The 20,057-nt window shown below is 29.3% G+C and overlaps 1 protein-coding gene across 3 annotated transcripts; it reads right to left on the bottom strand.

Moving 5' to 3' along the window:
* Positions 1–19,036: 19,036 nt before the first annotated feature.
* Positions 19,037–19,829, bottom strand: LOC131165038 (uncharacterized). Of its 3 annotated transcripts, none has more exons than XM_058122679.1 (3): positions 19,661–19,829; positions 19,383–19,598; positions 19,037–19,246 (listed from the first exon to the last, which is right to left on the bottom strand). In XM_058122679.1, the coding sequence occupies exons 1-3, from the start codon at positions 19,787–19,789 to the stop codon at positions 19,118–19,120; spliced, it is 474 nt and encodes a 157-aa protein (XP_057978662.1). In that variant the 5' UTR covers positions 19,790–19,829; the 3' UTR covers positions 19,037–19,117. The 3 variants fall into 3 exon arrangements, with proteins under 3 accessions (XP_057978662.1, XP_057978660.1, XP_057978661.1); XM_058122677.1 differs by having other exon boundaries at positions 19,037–19,264; positions 19,661–19,815; XM_058122678.1 differs by having other exon boundaries at positions 19,037–19,261; positions 19,661–19,815.
* Between the last annotated feature and the right edge of the window lie 228 nt (positions 19,830–20,057).

Here is a 20,057-nt window from a genome sequence, read left to right as displayed (position 1 = left end):
TTTTTTTTTTTCTATTTTTTCTTAAATTTTGAAAGCTTTGAGGTTAGAGCGTTGTATCCATAAGAATCCGATATCTCTAAAGTCTCGCTCGCCGATCGATTTGTAATAATAATAATAATCAGATTATATTGTTTCAATCTATTATTTTTATAGATTTATTAAATTTATTTTTATTTATTTACATAATTTGTCAATTTATAATTAGTGTTAATTTTGAAATTTAATTATACTAATGAAAAAATATGAATCTGAATATAAAAAACGAAGAAAGAAAAAGAAAATAAAAGAATTAGTGTCATTCGCCTAGAGTCTCATATTGTGAAGAGTTAGCCAAGAGATATCTTTGTTGAAAATCTCGAATTCGAATTCTGAGAGGACTAGAAAGAATATGGGACGAGAGATAAGCTACTTCCCGTTATGTAACTTGAACCTGCTATAAACTTTTAATGATTACAAAAATTATTTTTTTTGTTTCTCAATAAATTAGAGTTATAGTTCACTAAAAAGTAATAAAATTGTTTACTAGCTTATTATACAAAAATTAATGTTAAAAAATATTTATGGAATTATTAATAAAAACTGTAAGGTATTTGCATGTTTCTTAAGCTTTTAATTGAGTGCGAGTTTGTCTAAAAAAAATTATTGATTATTTACATGTATGTACATGATAATAATTTATTAATTAATTTAATATTTTTTACCAATAGAAGGGGCGTTTATGTAAATAAAATAATAATTAATGAAATTTTAGTATTACCTTCAAAAGCTTAGGCGGCACATGTAATATGCTAAATAATTTAGTAGTAATTTTCAAGAAAAAAATATTTTTTTCTTATTTTACACTAGTGAACGATAAATTTTTGTGCTAAATTTTATTGTGAAAATTTATATTACAAGAACACTAGAATGTGTATTTATGAAAACATTTATATTGTATTTTTATTGTGTTCATTTATTGAAAATAGTTTTATAATTAAAAAAATTATTTTGTGGATTTACATCCAGCTAGAAAATAACATTGTGATTAATGCTATGAAGATGTACTTTTATATTTCAAATTACATTTTTAACATAACAAATAATGATTAATTAATTTTTCATATAAAAGAGAATATTTAAGTAGTTTTTCAATAAATTTCTGCAAAATTTTCATTTTCAAATTATAATTAAATGAAAAATTATATTTTTAAATTGTAATTCTAAATGAATTAATTTAACTTGTAATTGATACCTAGTGTTTTCCTTTATCATGTTTGATTGTGAATTGCAGTAGAATAAATACAAAACAAGACATTATACAATTGTTAAATTTTTAGGGACGTTTGTGTAAATTTGTAAACGATAAAAAAGTTATTATTTTGTGGTAAGGAAAAATAGATAAATACAGTTATTAATTCAATAGAATTAGTTGTTGTGCTGAAAAATATTATTGAAATGCAATGATATTTTAAAATAAGTGACCATAAAAAAATGGAAACTATTTGAAAAAAACAAGAAGTCAAAAAAAAAAACCAAACAAGGGAGAAACAAAAAACTCGGTCCCCTAAACCCTAATATTGCATTTGGGAGCACAAATTTATGACCTTTGATTTATATTTAGGTATGAAATAAACAAGAACCCAAAAAAAAACAAACAAAGAAGATAGAAATGAAAATTCAATCCCCAAAACCCTAATGTTGCATTTAGAAGCATAGATTTATGACCTTTGACTAAGATTTGGGTATGAAAAAAATAAAACCCAAAAAACAAGAAGAAGGTAGAAACGAAAATTCATCTTTCCCTGAACCCTAATGTTGCATTTGGGAGTATAGACTTTGGACCTTTGATTTAGATTTAGGTATGGAAAAAACAAGAACCCCCAAAAGAAAAAGAAAAAAAAAACAAAAAAGGTAGAAATGAAAACTTCCCCTAAACCCTAATGTTGCATTTGGAAGCATAGATTTCGGGTCTTTGATTTAAATTTAGATATGAAAAAAATAAGAACTCAAAAAAAAAAAAAAAAACAAAGAAGGTAGAAACAAAACTCATAGTCCCCTAAACCCTAATATTGCATTTGAGAACATAGATTTTGGACTTCTGATTTGGATTTTGGTATGAAAAAAATAAGAACCCAAAAAAAAAAAAACAAAACAAAACAAAGAAGGTAGAAACGAAAACTCATAGTCCCCTAAACCCTAAAGTTGCATTTGAGAGCATAGATTTCGGACCTCTGATTTAGATTTAGATATGAAAAAAACAAGGAAAAAAAAAAAACAACAACAACAAAGGTAGAAACGATAACTCATAGTTCCCTAAACCGTAATGTTTCATTTGTGAGCATAGACTTATGATGTTTGATTTAGATTTGGCTATGAAAAAAACAAGAACCCAAAAAAAAAAAAAAAACAAATAAGGTAGAAACGAAAACTCATAGTCTCCTGAACCTTATGTTGCATTTGAGAGCATAGATTTCAAACGTTGATTAAGATTTATGTATGAAAGAAACAATAACCAAAAAATTAAAAAATAAAACAAATAAAACAAAGAAGATAGAAACGAAAAATCATAGTCCCCTAAAACCCTAATGTTACATTTGGGAACATAGATTTCGGATCTTTGATTTGGATTTAAGTATGAAAAAAATAAGAACCCAAAAATTAAAAAAGGTATAAACGAAAACTCATAGTCCCCTAAGCCCTCATATTGCATTCGAGAATATAGATTTCGAACTTTTAATTTAGATTTAAGTATGAAACTAACAAGAACCCTAAAAAAACAAACAAATAAGGTAGAAACGAAAACTCATAGTCCCCTTAGCCCTAATGTTGCATTTGGGAATATAAATTTCAGACCTTTGATTTGGATTTAGGTATGAAAAAAATAAGAACCAAAAAAAAAAAAAAATCAAAGAAGGTAGAAATGAAAACTCATAGTCCCCTAAACTCTAATGTTGTATTTGAGAGTATAAATTTCGGACCTTTGATTTGGATTTAGGTATGAAAAAAACAAGAACCCAAAAAAAAAAACAAACAAACAAACAAACAAACAAACAAACAAATAAAGGAGGTAGAAACAAAAACTCAGTCCCCTAAACCCCAATGTTGCATTTAGGAGCGTAAATTTCTAACTTTTGATTTAGATTTAGGTATGAAAAAAATGAGAACCCAAAAAATAAAATAAAAAAAAAACCAAAGAAGGAAGAAACAAAAACTCAATTCCCTAAACTCTAATGTTGCCTTTGAGAGTATAGATTTTAAACCTTTGATTTAAATTTAGGTTGATTTAGATAATTTTTAATATAATTTAATATTATAATTTATTGAAATCTAAAACTTCTCTAAATATAGGGTAAACATATTCATGAACTCTATTGGACAAAAGGGATCTTCTACGCTTGTATACACATTATTATTATTATTATTATTATTATTATTATTATTCGCACAAAGTTGGGAGCCCTATGATATTTCAGAAGAAAGCAACCAATTTACGACCCTTTCTCCAACACAATCCTTCTCATGGATATCAAATGAAGAACTTAGGTCTTTAATCAATGTTTTACCAAAGAAGATCAATGGGGACCATACTATCTTTCTGATATGCAGGATCCTCCTTAGAGGCTTTCACAGAGATAATTCAATAGTGAGGGTTCGTAGTTGGGTCAGGTACTGGAAAAGTTGTATAGAGTGTCTCATTCATAAGCTTGATTCTGAGATCATAGTAATTTTCTGATAGGCTTGTAGAAATATGGTATGTGCAGAATGATGATGCAGTGAACAGAAAATGCCACAGTTGGTTCTAATTTCCAGAGATTATGATTACCCATGAGAGTGGTTAATCTTTGTATTATTATTATTATTATTATTATTATTATTATTATTATTATTATTATTATATCTCTATAACTCTTTTAACACAAAATATATACCATTGGCATGACTCACAACATAAAATACCAAACTAGAGGAAGAAGTTATGAACAACAAAAAAAAAAAAATCAAGACTAGCTAGGAAGGATTCTATTTTAAATGACATAGACCAACATACATTTATTTATTTCAAAGTCCATATATATCCTTCAACTTATAATAATTTTTTTTAAAAAATTATTTAATTTAAAAAAATTAAATTTAAAATCAGATTTATTATTTTTTAATTAGATTTCTAGAACCAATAAATTGCTTCAAAAGAGTAAGTTTTATCGTACTAAAAATAAATTTCAGTAAATACAATAAGATCTATTATTAGAAATAATTTAATTGGTTTAAGAAATTGAGACAGTTCGTAAATTTTTTTTTTTTTTAAATTCCATAAATGGGCATAAAGTGCAATAAAAGCACAATAGGAGGGGTACAAATGGGATTTAATGAAACCTAGTTGGTAGAAGTAGAATCCTTAAAATTGACGAACGACGATGGGCAAAATTGTCATGTGATGGGCCCATGGCCCACAGCCCATTCGTTGGTATAGCGAGGATCTAGGGTGGGCAGATCTCGGGCCCACCATGATTGAAACCTTGTCATGGGTGCTCCACTCTCGCATGTACTCCTCCCTTAAAAAAAAAAAAAGTAAAATAAATAATAGTGTGTGGTCAAAGTTTTAATTGAACGAGCGAGTCAAATTTTTTTGAAATGTAGGGAAAACGTTTCACTGCTCTAACTTGGTAAATTAAATATTTGCATTTATATGAAATCAAAATCAAATTCTTAATATTTTTTAAAAAATATCTTAAATTTTGATGGTTAAAGGCTTTCTTTATTGAAGTCTTAATTTAAAATATATATTTTTTAATAAAAAATTAGAAAAAACTTATAAAAATATGACTAATTATATTGAATTAGTTCTCGATTAATTAAGTAAGAAGACATTTTTTTGATTTGAATAATCTTTGAATGAAGTTTATGTTTGAATCGATTTATTTAATAAGTAATTAGACATCAAAGATAACTCTGAATTTTCTTAAAATTTCATTGATAAAATCATGATTCAAATTTAGATGTCTCTTTTCAATTTTATCCCTTGTAAAAAATGAAAATAAAAAATTGTTAATACCCAAGTAATTAAAATTTAAATAATAAATTTTATTTTTTAAAATATAAATTTATTAATTTTTTTATAATTATAAAATTTTTATGTTAAATTTAAATAATAAATTTTATTAAATATTGATATGCTTAAGCATTTAAAATGTTAAAATGTTAAAATTGAAAAATAATATATACTCAGATATTCAACACCAAACAGTTAAAATAATTCAAATTTTAGATTAAGTGACCGATTCAAATTCAATTCAGAACTAGTTCACAAAATTAGATTTGAATTCTATTTTTAGTACTCAACACTTAATTTTATCAAGCGCCACCCTAAGTGAGTTTGTGATTTGCGTTCCTAAATTTAAGGTCACCTCACTAATTATATGTACATTTTTATTAATTTATAATAAATAAAAATATAAATATAAATATATGTAAACAAGAAAAAAAATCAACTAAAAAAAATCAGCTCGTCATGTATGTTTAACATATTTAAATAAATTTTCCAAATAAAAAATAATTCATTATGAAGTAAGGACAGCTAAATAAAAATTAAAATTTTACTTTAAAAATTATTTTCATTTATTTTAAAACATTTTTTTTTGTTCTTATCCAACAAAAGCTTAAATTAGTATTTTTCGGGTCAAATTCCTTACAATTTATTTTTTGAGTATTGTGTAAAATTAATGTCAATGAGGCAATGTTGTTCCTTTTCCTAAGGACTAAATTAGTGTTTTTGGAAAAAATAAATAAGTTAATTGCCTTAAATTTATATTATAAAATACATCTCTTAACTAGAAGTCGACAATTGAGTTCGAATCTTATCACGTATTGATTAAATATTAAATAAACAATAAGAAAAAAATTAAAGAAGTCTTTCCCTAATAGTATTTAACATTTTGTTGATTCTCTCCTATGATTATGTCTCCATCTATGAAGGTTTTTTAGGTTGTATCAATAATGTCCATCATTTCACAAACACATTATTACAATTATTCATACTAAACAATCAAAGCAAAGAATCTATACAAGCAATGTTAATTATTTTTAAGTAATAAATGAGAGATATTATTCGCACTTCAATAGTCAAAACTTAAGGCATTCATGTTAAAGGTTTTGAGTTCAAAATCTAAGAGGGTGTATAAAGGGAAATGAGATGAGAGATAAACTTCTTCTCATTATGTAACCTAAATCAAGTATGAGCTTTCAATTGACAAAAAGAAAAATTATAATCTCTCTTGTTTGCAAGGTGAGAATCGGAAAGTACAATTATCATTAATACATTTAAAATTAAAATTAGAATGCAAATAGTGTTATTATAGTGACAAAAACTCCTTTCATTGTAAATTATATATCTATATTTTTTAATATTACTTTAAGAAGGCTTAGGCTTTCAATTCCTTGGTTTAAAAAAAAAAAAAAAAAACACTTGACCATATGCTTTGTTCTAAAGAATACCCTTAATCTTTTCTTAAAATGCCTTTATCTTTTTCAAAATGAACATTCAATGAATGCTACTTTGGGTGAGAACTTAGATTTAGATTTATATCAAATTTGAAAATTTTAAGCTGTGGTAGAAGGTGTTATTTTTCATAGATTACATTATTTTCCATTTCTTCTTCTTTAGCAAGAAAATTTATACCAGTTATTTTCATAAATTTTGATTATGTTAGTTATTTTCATAAAATTCTCCCAAATTTATTTTTATGCATATTTAATTATATCAGTTCTATTTTTAATATACTTGCGTTTATTTTTGAGTTAAGAAATGTTCTAAACCCCTCAAGTATTTTACAACATTAATTTTTATTCAAAAAAATATTTTTAACACGAAAATCGTGTGGCATAAGTTTATTTTTACGTTACATATTTCACCAAAATATGAGTAAAAAAGAGATTTTCATGATATTATTTTAATTGTATAAATTATATAATGAGATATTTTCAAAACCCCTTATGACTCAGACAATACAGAAAATTATAAATGTTCGGTATCACAACTTAAAGTTTAAACGGATCAAAGTGCACCCACACTGTTTTTACAGAGTGGTTTTATATGGTAGTAGATTTCTCCTGAGTGCACACCTGGGTTAGACTAGGGTTTAATAGTGAAAAATCTCACTTAAAGTAATGTACGTTGATTTAGTTTGGTCGGCCGGCCAGCCAATTAAGTCCAGTTTTCGGACCGCACAACTCGTTTATGAGGGTAAACATGAGTTACGGCTAATAACAACATGACTTACGTCTAACAGAAACATGATTTACGGCTAACAGACCTAAGAGTGGTTTTTACAGTATATATATACATATTTAATTACGTGTATGTAGTTATTGATGATTTGAAGAAAAAATATATGTTTATGTGAATATTACCATTTTTTATGCCTAAATGATGATTTAAAGGAAACATGCAAGGAAAGGTATACATGTATATAATTAAATATTATAGTTACAGTTTTAAATTTAAAAGTTTAATTTAACAATTACAGTATATGGTTATAAAATTTTACTATCGTAGTTGATAGTAAAAGTGTTACGTATAAATTTTTAAATTCACATTTATTTTAAAAGCAGTTTTGAAGTTACAGTATTAAATATTATTTTACGAAAGTATAATATTATGAAAGTTCATTTTGGCCACACACTAATAATAATTTTATTTACTTATTGAGTGTCGTCTCACCTCAATCGTTATTTTACATTTTAAATGATTTTGAAGAGTATACCAGAAATCTAACATAACAAATGCATGGACGGGAGTAGAAAGAGTAGAGTAGAATAAAAATTTAGTATAATACAATTTAGAATATGTTTGTGTATTTTAGAATTTTAAAAATTTTCATTTTAATAGTTGAGACATATATTTATAATAAAACTAATTAGTTTCTAGTAATAAAAAAAATTTAGATTTATTTACGTCTGCTGAAAAATTTATATGTAGGAATCCACTAGGGTTCGGGTCCTTACAGTTTTCTTTCTTCTTGTGTAGCACCAATAGGGTCTTCCTCCTAAATATATTATCGAATTATTTAAAATAGTATTTTTTTTAAAATAGTATTTTTAGAATATTGATGTCCTAGATGGGGACTATGACCCAAGGGGTTGGGGGTTGTATGTCCCCCACCAAAGCATGCGTGGGCAAGGGCTGAGTCCCAAATGTAAGAAATTCAATTCTCCCACCTTGATCAATTGCCCATCAACCAAAATTTGAAAAATATAGATTGGAAAAGGAAAAGAAAAATGGGTTATCCTTTAATGTTTTTTTTTTAAAAAGCTTTTAAAAAAGAAATAATTTAATGTTTTTTTAAAGGTTAAATTTATTTATTTATTTTTATATCTCAAACTTCTAACCGAACGAATCTTTCAATTTTTTTCAAATGACACTGATCAAGGAAAATCGTTTCACTACTCTAACTTGATAAATTGAATATTTGCTTTTTACGTGAAATCAAAATTAAAACCTTCTATATGATTAAAATTTAAATTCATTCTTACATGTGCAATATCTTTTAAAAAATATCTTAATTGTTAATGGTTAAAGGTTTCTTTTGTGAAATCTTAATTTTAAAAATATATATTTTTTAATAAAAAAAAAAAAAAAACTTATAAATGTATGTATTAAGCGTCGTAGCCCAGGAGTATGTACATGTGCTCTGCAACGGATATGCAATATAGAGTTAGAGGGGGGGTGAATGACTCTTTTCGCGTATTTAAAAATTCTCTCTACAAAACAAACTACTTAACAAGATTCAAGCAATTATATTACAATATATGAAATTTAAATCATGCACAAAATAAACAATAAAGAGTAGAAAAAGAAAAGTTTAACATCAGGATTTAACATGGTTCGGCACCCTCAATCCACTATATGCAAGGTGTAAAGTGTTAGGTTTTGCAAATCAAAAATATAATTGACTAAGATGATTAAAAACCTCCCTAAACAAGTTTAGGAACTTGTATTTATAGCCCAAAGCCCCTAATAGACGTTAACTAGCTGTTAGGAGCAATGCCCAAACAAAACTAGTTGTTTTCTGCCCGTTAGGACGCTGGGCTCAAGACCACTCGTCGACAAGTCCACATACATGTCGACGAGCGCCACAAATACACTAGTCAACGAGTGCCTGTTCTCGTCGACGAGACTCCTCTGCAAGTCTCAAGCGGGTCTCAGTATCTCTTCGTCGACGATTCCCCATGTATGCGTCAACGAGTCACCTATATACCTTCGTCGATGAATCCCTAAATTCGTCGACAAGTCACCTTTGAGATTTTAGGTGATCTCGGGATCTCTTCGTCGACGAGTACCCTGTGTACATCAACGAGTCCCCTTCACACTAGTCGACGAATCCCCTGTATTCGTTGACGAGTGTTTTGGGGCTAAAACTCACACGATGTTTTACTTTGTTCAAAAAAAATTTTAATGCTTAAAACATTTCTTGGACAAAATATAAGAAAGATATTAAGTCTAATGAAGTTCAAAACTTGTCCAAGTGAGTTTCCCTTTGAATATAAGGTATTTTGTTAAAAGAAACACATTTGAAAGTTCGTTTGATATCTTATATGCCATTTATCCTTTTATGAAAAATACTTTACATCTTTGAAGCTTTTGGACATAAGAATCGTTTTGACACATTTGGGACCAAGTATGAAAATGTTTGTAAAACCAATATGTTAAAAACTTGTTCCTTTGAAAACCATGTTTTGAGTTTAGGATTCATTTAATAAATTCTTTAAGTTTAACTTTGAAAACCATAAAATGTGAGTTTGTATTTATGTCTTTAGAGCAATTCTATAAACTCTTGTATCCTAGTATGCATATGTTTTGCTCAACTCTTACTCAGAAATCATGCAGAAACAAAATGCAAGAGTTACAAACTGAACCTACTACTCACACAACCCTTATTACAAATTATTAAATAATTATAAAACATTTGGTTGTGCTTGAGTCCTTCCGAGTATGTGTCCATTTGATCTTTCCTTTAAGGTGCCTACTCGGTTCAATCTTTGCCTCTCACTCGGTACTTCAAGCATTTGCCAGTACCTATATTAACCACAACTGCAAAGAGCTTGCTCTGTGAGCTAGCGGGGACCGTGGATGGTAAGAGTTCTCTGTGAACCAGCGGGGACCATGGATGGTAATGAAAATGTGTCTCGAGGGTCGGGTTGGCTGAACATCCAACTGATGCACAGAAGCCGTGTCTGTATTCTAGACTTTACCCTGATCAGCGAGACCTGGGGGCTGAGTACGCTGATTCGTAGGTTTGGTGCTGCACCAGGGGGTCCGAAAGGGCTCGTTGGTGGTTGAAGTTCCTATGTAATTAAAAAAAAAAAGGAAAAACACTAGAAATACACAAATAGGTTAATATCATCAAAACATATTAAATATGATATTGTAGTCAACAAGACTAACAGTATGACTAATTATATTGAATTAGTTATTGATCAATTAAGTAAGAGGACATTTTTTTTTATTTGAATAACATTTGAATAGTGTTTATATTTAAATTGGTTTACATAATAAGTGTTAGATTACCACTTTACCTAAAAACTTAAACTGTTAGGTTGTGGGTCAACAATGTAAATCAAGCTTTAACACTCCCCCGCACATGCAGTCCGATAGCACGTGGAGAGATAAACAGATGGCAAATAATGTCACAGAATAAAGACAGACAACAAGATTAGAACCCAGGACCTCTTGGTAACCAAAGTTCTGATACCATGTTAGATTACCACTTTACCTGAAAGCTTAAACTGTTAGGTTGTGGGCCAACAATGTATATCAAAGTTTAACAATAAGTAAACAGACATCAAAATGTATGGCAAACAACTCTAGATTTTTTTAAATTCCATTGATAAAATCATATATGAAAACATGTCTAATTCAAATTTAGATGTCTCTTTCCAATTTTATCCCTTATAAAAAAAATGAAACATTTTTAATACCCAAGTGATTAAAATTAAAGTAATAAATTTTATTTTTTTAAATATAAATTTATTAATTTATTTATAATTATTTATGTTAAATTTAAAACTCTAGCTTACATAATTACTCATTAATTTTATTAAATATTTACATGCTTCAGTATTGAAAATGTTAAAATTGAAAAACAATATATATATATATATATATATTCAAATGTTCAATATTAAACATTTAAAATAATTTAAATTTTAGATTAAGTGACCGGTTCAAGTTCAATTCAGAACTAGTTCACAACACTAGATTTGAATTCACTTTTTAGCACTTAACACTTAATTTTATCAAGCGTCCCCCCTGGGTTTGTGATTTGTGTTCCAAAATTTAAGGTCACCTCATTAATTATTTGTAAATTTTTATTAATTTATAATAAATTACAATATAATATAAATATATTTAAACAAGAAAAAAAAATCAACTAAAAAAAGGCAAAAAAATTTAAGATTTAAATTGTGCATGCATAAGTTTCTATTTCTATTTGTGTATTAAAAATTCAGCTTGTCATGTATGTTTAACATATTTAAATAAATTTTCCAAATAAAAAATAATTCATTAGGAAGTAAGGACAGCTAAATAAAAAATAAAATTTTACTTTAAAAATATATTTTTTATTTATTTTAAACATTTTTTTTATTCTTATCCAACCGGAACTTAAATTAGTATTTTTCGGATCACATTCCTCACAGTTTATTTTTTAAGTATCGTATAAAATTAATATCAATGAGGCAATGTTATTCCTTTTCATAAGGGCTGAATAATTTTTTTTTTTAAATAGATAAGTTAATTACCTTAAATTTCTATTTTAAAATGCATCTCTTCATTAGAAGTCGACAATTGAGTTCGAATCTTATCATGTATTGATTAAATATTAAATAAACAACAAGAAAAAAAAACATAAAGAAGTATTTCCCTAATAGTATTTTACATTTGGTTGATTCTCTCCTATGATTATGTCTCCATCTATGAAGTTTTTTAGGTTGTATCAATAATGTCCATCATTTCACAAACACATTATTACAATTATTGATACAAAACAATCAAAGCAGAGAATCTATACGAACAATATTAATTATTTTTAAGTAATAAATGAGAGATATTATTCGCACTTCAATAGTCAAAACTTAAGATATTCCTGTTAAAGGTTTCGGGTTCAAATTCTAAGAGGGTATAAAAGGAAATGAGATGAGAGATAAACTTCTTCTCATTATGTAACCTAAATCAAGTATGAGCTTTCAAATGACAAAAATAAAAAATAAAAATTATAATCTCTCGTCTGCAAGGTGAGAATCGAACCGTACAATTATCATTAATACATTTAAAATTAAAACTAGAATGCAAATAGTGTTATTGTAGTGACAAGAAGGCAAGAAAATCGAAGAGGACAAATTTTTCATTTCATTATAAGAAAAAGATAATATAGCGATAGCGTCTTCTTTCTTCTTGTGTAGCACCAGTAGCGCCTTTCTCTTAAATATATTATCAAATTATTTAAAATAGTATTTTTAGAATATTGATGTCCTGGATGGGGACTATGACCTAAGGAGTTAGGGGCTGTATGTCCCCCACCTAACCTACCAGCATGTGTGGGCAAGGGCAGAGTCCCAAATGTAAGAAATTCAATTCTCCCACCTAAGATTAATTGCCAATCAACCAAAATTTGAATATGATAGATTGGAAAAGGAAAAGAAAAGGGGGTTGTCCTTTCTAAATTCTAAAATTATATCACAATGTATTCCATTTTCCCAACCAACAAATTAAAATGTTGACCCAATACCCATTTGCCATTTCTTGCTACTTGCCACATGGAGGGAAGCATGGTCCTAGTAACTCTTTTTCCTCCCAAAATCAAATCCCACTCCCAAAATTTTCACAATAATGTTTTCTTCTCCAAAAGTCAAGGAGTTTATTTTCTATACTCCTTAAAATGGCTTTAAAAAATAAATTTGTTTCAAAAATTAAGAACACCGAACGTGTTATTTCATTTTTTTTTTCCCTTTTGACAGAAGGGAAATTTTGATGAAAATGATTAATGCTTCTTTTAGAGCTTGAAAAAAAAAAATAAAGAAAAAAAAAATACAGAGCAAACTAGAGAATAAAGCATTATTTTATTTGTCATTAATATTTAGTTTTGTTGATTTTTATTTTTAGTTATTTTTGAGATAAAAAGGTAAAATGAAAATTAATTTCATTTCATTTTATTTTCATAAATATTTAATTTGGATAAAATTTTACACTTGATTTACGACATAAAATAAGCTGTCAAAAGTGTGTTGCACTTAATTTTCATTATTTTAAAGTTTAATCAATTAAGATCATACCGAATGCATATTAATAATCTATCTCGTATTATGGTTATAACTAAATTTCATTAATGTTGTCCACATTGTTGTTACTATTAAAATGATCTTTATAACAATTATTGCAATAAATAATTATAGTTTAAAATAGCTATAATTTATAGCTTATTTTTTGTGCAACGAATTGATTTTATAAGATTTCTTGAGCAAATAAATCTCAAGTATAATAATAATAATATTATTAATAATAATTATAATAATAATAATAAGCTCTTGTCTAGTTAGATTGATTTAAGTGGTAAGAGCAACTTATAACTTTAGTGATATCACGAGTTCAATTCTCCCTTGAGATAGTCCCTGAATAATAATAATAACAACAACAACAACAACAACAATAATAATAATAATAATAAGAAGAAGACGAAGAAGAAGAAGAAGAAGAATGAGCACATCATGGAAGGTAAATTCCCTGTTTCATATTTGGGTGCGCCTTTGGTGTCTGGAAAATTGTTTTCTAGGACATTGGAGCCTCTTGTGGAGAAGATTAGAAAGAAAATTGTAGGGTGGAAATTTAAGTTGCTCTCGTAAGGTGGAAGATTGATTTTATTAAGACATGTGTTGTCTAACATGCCTATTCATTTGATATCTGTTATTAAGATTTCCCAGGTCACGTATTCTCGCATTAACTCTCATCTTTCAAATTTTTTATGGGGAGAAGTGAAAAATAAAAGGAAGATTCATTGGCGCTCTTGGGAGAAAATTTGTAAACCTACATCGGAAGGGTGTCTGGGCCTGAGAGATCTTAAGGAAGTTCAGAAATCTCTTCTCATGAAATTTGCCTTTAGATTGCTCACTTCTAACAATCTGTGGGCAGATTTTTTCAGAACTAAATATTGCAGAAATGGTCATTTATTAAAAAGGAAGGGGAGGCAAAATGACTCTTGATTTTGGAAATCAATTATGACCATCATTCCAGAAGTTATGGATAATGTTAAAATTTTGGTGAGAGGTGGAAACTCTTCTTTTTAGTTCGACAGGTGGCTGTCATTAGGCCTGTTATCTGTGAGCACTGAGGATATTTTGAACAAGAAATTGTTTATTAAGAATTGTTGGCTAAATAATAATTGGAACTCTGATTTAGTACGAGAATTGGTTGGTGCTGATAAAACAAGGGAAATTTTACAACAGGTGCCGGCGGGTAAAAGTGGGCAGGATATTTTTGTCTGAAGCCTGCCCCGGACGGTAATTTTTCTATAAAAACGGCTTGGGAGGCAGTGAGGAGCAAAAGTGATAATTTTTTGTGGAATGACTTGTTTTGACATTCTTTATTGCCCAGAAGGATCTTAATGTGTTTATGGAGAGTTTGGTTTAGATGCTTGGTTGTAGATGATAGAATTCAGACCAAAGGAATATCGATGATTTCGGCTTGTGATTGCTGCGTTCAGAGAAGTCAGGAAAACATTGATTATATTACTTCTTTAGGAGAGGTGGTCTCAGAGGTTTGGCGTCGGGCTAGTGTGGCATTGAGGATTCCTTTCCAACGATCTCTTTCTTGGAAAAATAAAATGGCAAATTGGTTCCACTATGCAAAAAAATCGTCTATTAAAGGTATTTTAATCAGGTTGATTCCATGTTTGATTACGTGGTGCCTCTGGAATCAAATATGTAAAATGAGAATGGAAGGAGTTTATCAAAGTGCATATCAGATGTAGAGAAGTGTTCGATTATGGGTTAGTTTTATTACTGAGAACACCATTTCTTTTCAAAAATTGAAGAAGTCGGACATTAAGATTTTGAATGAGTTTCAAATTAAGCATCGGGGAGTTTGCGATAAGTTTGGAAAAATTATTTCATGGGTTAAACCTCTAGTAGGGTGGATAAAACTTAATTGTGATGAGAGTTGTAGGGGTAATCCGGGTACTTCAGGAGGTGGAGGAATTATTCGGGATTGTCATGGTATGGTAAAAGCGATTTTTTCAAGTTATTTTGGTAATGGTACGAATAATAGTGTGGAATTAAAAGCAATCAGGGAAAGAATTTGTTTGTGTAAATGTTTACATTATGTTAATGTGATTATTGAAAGTGATTCGCGAATTGTGGTTGATTGATTTCGAAAAGGTAGATGTACTTTATGCTATCTTTAGGAATTTTGGGAGGAGCTCGTGACAGAGTTAGAAGGAGTGAATGTTATGGTGATGTATTAGTATAGGGAAGACAATAGTGCGGCTGATTTTCTTGTTAAAGAAGGAGAAATGGGAAATAATGTAATTTATGAAGAACAACATCTTTTACCACGTTATCTGAAAGGTATTCTTCGAATGGATAGGTGGGGTCTTGTTTCCGTTCGTCATTAGTTTATCTCTAGAGTTTTCGTTTGGTGTATTTCGTTTTATTTTTAGTTGTTTTTATATTTTTTTTCTCCTTTGTTAGTTATATTTAATTTTGTTTGTCTTAATTTGGTCGATTGATTTTAACTTGTAACCACGGTATTCTTTTACCAAAAATGAGAGTTTTTAATAAATAAATAGAAGTACCGCCCTTTTTTAGCAAAAAAAAAAAAAAACCTAAACACAACACACCCTTAAGCTCTAAGTTCCCTAAGAAAAAACCATACTGCCCTCCAAGGACTTCCCCGGTGAAGTGTGCACCCAAGAAAGAACACTAGTCATACTGCAAAGGGACAGGTGCCCTACAAATGAAGGCCCAAAGGCTACAAATTAATAGAGGGCCCATCCCTGCAGCTTATAGTAAATGTAGGGTTTAGGATAAGGCCATCTCAACTACCTTTGAATCTTCCAACCCATACACATTAACCAACCAGTGCCCACTTAGGTCTGCCACCATGAAAGCCCTCTCTCGGTAAGGTGGGCCAATATTTAATACATCAAGCATATTTTTTTATATTTAATTTTTAAAATTGTATAATATTTTAATAATTATTTAATGCATGATTTTTTTATGAATTTAATAATAAATATATTTTTTTGACAAATAAAATATATGATTTCGCCACTAAAATGTATTGTACATTGTTATTAATCACTTCTCATTGTGTGATAATGACACAAATGCCATGCTGACCTGGCTCCCACCAAGGGGGCCCAATCTAATGTGGGCCCAAGTAATGATCTCGTAAACTGTGATCGATTCCATTGCACCAGTCACCGTACACTTGGCATGCCCAGGTTGCATCTGCAGCTTGCATCACAGGCTCAATGCATCTTCTCCACCCTCGCACAAAATTGTGTTCCCCAGGAGATAAAAATCCAGTGGTCTCTGGGGAATGGTACATGTGCACAAGCCCAATTATGGATAGCAGGCCCAGTACTGGCCAATCAGGGCATCTGATCATCAGTACCTGATGTAAAATTCCGGACAGGTGGGAAGATCTGAGCCGTCTGTTGAAGGAAGAGGGTTCTGGATTATTGTACCACACTAAAGCAAAATATTTGTCCTGGTGATGAAGTCAAGAGAGTGGGCCCATTGTATGATTTGGATGGTGGGCAAATAAATGGGCCAAAGTCTTGTAATTGTCCTAGCCCAGCCCAGCCCAGCCCAGCCCAGTAGATGTACAAGGCTGCAATTGACCAAATCAAAGGGACACTGTCCCTTTTGTCAGTTGCATTGGCTGTGGTCATGGTCAATAAAGTTGTGGAATTAATTGAAGAAAGAAAAAGTTGTGTAGAAATTAGACTCTATGTCCACTTTCTACTTTTTCCACCCCTCTATTATTATTAAGCATACAAAATTAGGACAAAACACTATTTGAAGTTTTAGAAATATAAATTTTTTTTTTCTAAACTTTCAAAAATTTCACAAACCTCTTCTAAGATGTTTGAAATTCTTGAAAACTCAGGAGAGATTTTTAAAAATTTCAAAATATTATAAAAAGTTATTGTGCTTTTGTCAAATTTTAAAGGAGATCAATGTATTTTACCTTAAAAAAAATACTTAAATTATGTTTAAGTAAATAAATTTAAAAATTTATAATTTGAATTTATGTAAATTTTAGATAAAAAATAATATAATTTTATTTTAATTCATACATATTCAAATCTAAGACTTGAAAGTCAATCAATTAAGTATTTATTTGGTTGAGCAAAATATTTTAAGATATTATAAGCTTTTTGTTTAAGAGTATAAATTTTAAGCTTTAAATTTAGATGTATATTAATGTGAACAGTACTTATCCCTATGTTCGGAGAGACTTTGGATTTAAAGTTGTATTAGACTTGAATAAAATATAATATAAAATTATATTAAAATTTGTCTAAATCTACCGAGATCCAAACCTAAGATCCAAAATCAATGCAAAAAGATAATTCACTCTCTTTTTAAACTCTATCTTTGGCCTAAATTATTGAAGTGAAATTTGAATTTAAGACCCTCACCATCCCTTAGCCTTACCCTATATTATTTCTATTAAATTTGAATTTGGGATGGTCTAGCGAGAGATGATTACGCCATCTATCTGTCCTATAGTTTCTACTTTCTAGCAAGATTAGTCTTTTAATACACTAAAAGTAAAAAATAATTTCATTAGTCAAAAGTTTTCTTTTTGAACCCTTATAGGGGGGAAAAATACAAAATTGTATTTGAACTGCTTTTTAATCTGCATTTATTTATGTTTCAAAATTAAATACAACAATAAAAAAATAATTTTAAAATGTATAAAATAACGACTTGTTTTAACACTACAGAAATAAACGATAAATTTTTCTATGACTGAGAAATCAAACTAATAAATAAAATTAGTAAAAATAATAATAATATTAACGAGATGTCTTACCCTTACTATTGGATATTGATTATGAGAGCATAACATATTCAAAAAATTGAAAATAAATATATGGGATTAAGTAAAGGAATATTTATTTAGCTATCCCAAATAAAAAATAAAAAAAATAAAAAAGTAACCCCAAAAAAGAATGGTACAAAGTCATATGTGAGCCTTTGTGCAAAGAACGACCAGGACCACGTGTCAAATCCATATTATTAATAAATATTATGCTTGTACCTATCTTGCTTTTTGAGGTAAAAAAAAATTAGTCACAACACTTTTGTGGTGGTGTATGCAATTTTGAGGCAGCCAAATAAATAATATCTTACTTTTGGAGAGTTTGGATTCTGCTTTTTAATTTATATAAATTTAAATAAAATATAATATAAATTATATTAATATTTTTTTATAAAATCTATATAAATTCAAAGTCTAAAATTAAGATGTTTAGACGAAATTTTACTTAGAAAATTTCTTCGCAAATTATGCACTTACATAACAAATTAAAGAGATAAATTAAAATATACAATAATTTACATAATTCTACATATTTTATTAAAATTTTTGAGTTTCTATATTTTATATATATATATATATAATCTGCATGTAAAAATTTTGAAATTACCCACCTGCTAACAAAAAATTTTAATTCAATATTTTTTTAAAAAATTACCCTCCTACAATAATACAAAACACCTATATCCACAAAATTTTTATACAATTTTTATTATCTCATTAATAAAATTTGTCGAATTTCTATACTAAGTTATAATTATATAATTTTTACGACAACATATGCTATTTTTAAGACTCTAAAATCAAAACATAATTAAAAACTAAATATATGTTAATAAGAGTATCAACTAACCTACTTATATATTTGGGGAGTTGATGTAAAAATCAATAAAAATTTCCGAAATTCACAGATGGAACGTCCGTAAAGAAAACATGAAAAATAGAAGGCAAAAAAAATATATTAAATAATATTTTTAATTACTATTTATCATTTTACACAATAGTAAAACAGCACAAAATTGAGTTCCATTACATATTTTAGGTTTCACTTTTTACACAAGATTTAAATAAGCGCTTGAAGCTCTTCTCGTGAAGCCTTCTCCCCATTCTCTCTTCCCTCTTCCTCTCTGCCTCCGCCTCCGCCTCCGCCTCTATTTCTGCCTCCACCTGCATCAAACACAACTGCTACAAAATTAATTAATTAATTTTCCTCTTTACTTACGTAATTCACTCTCACTAATTAACCACTACCCATTTCTCAATATTTAAAAAATATATTTTGATTGTGTACTGCCGGCCATACCTTAAGCACGCGGCTCTGCAGTTGATCAAGCCTCTCTAAGAGAGACCCTTTGAGCGCTACCTCCATCATCACCTCCTTCATCGGACGGCTCTGCTTCTCTAAGCTCTTCGGGGAGAAATCAACGGACGACGTGCAATCAGTGCTCGCCAGCCTCCCACTCGACGGCGAAGATCCGACCCAGCTCTTCCTGCCTCTAATTTCGTCCAGCTCCCTAATCTAAAATTACACCCTTAAATCAAAAAATTTAATAAATAAATAAATATAATCTCTATGCTTACCATAGTATCAAGGCGGTCCAGTCTGGAAAGAATGGGCTCTTCCGGGGATGCCATTTTTCTCACCAACTTTCTTCCCGGCACCGCATTTTTTCTGACCTCCCAAACAAGTCGCTTTCCACGCCGCAGCATCTCTATATTTAAAGGAGCATGCGGCGGAGACAGGGGAGCGAGACTGCGAGTATGTGGACGCGGTGAGGAACTTCCTGCAGAGCGCCACGTGTCGACAGGATAGCTGTCACTGGAGTGACTCTACACGTGGACTGCCGACGTGGTGGTCACCGACACGGCGACGGGAAACTACTTCTGTTTAGACACGTCACGAGCGTCGTCTAAGGTGCGTGGCTGTACGCGCCGAAAGTCTGGGTTTCACTCAATTGGGATAGGATCTGGTGCAGAG

The sequence above is a fragment of the Malania oleifera genome, chromosome 9, assembly GCF_029873635.1.
Source record: "Malania oleifera isolate guangnan ecotype guangnan chromosome 9, ASM2987363v1, whole genome shotgun sequence".
Classification (NCBI taxonomy): Eukaryota; Viridiplantae; Streptophyta; class Magnoliopsida; order Santalales; family Ximeniaceae; genus Malania; species Malania oleifera.
The sequence above is the reverse complement of the archived record's forward strand: the minus strand, read 5'-3'. Positions and strand labels throughout refer to the sequence as shown.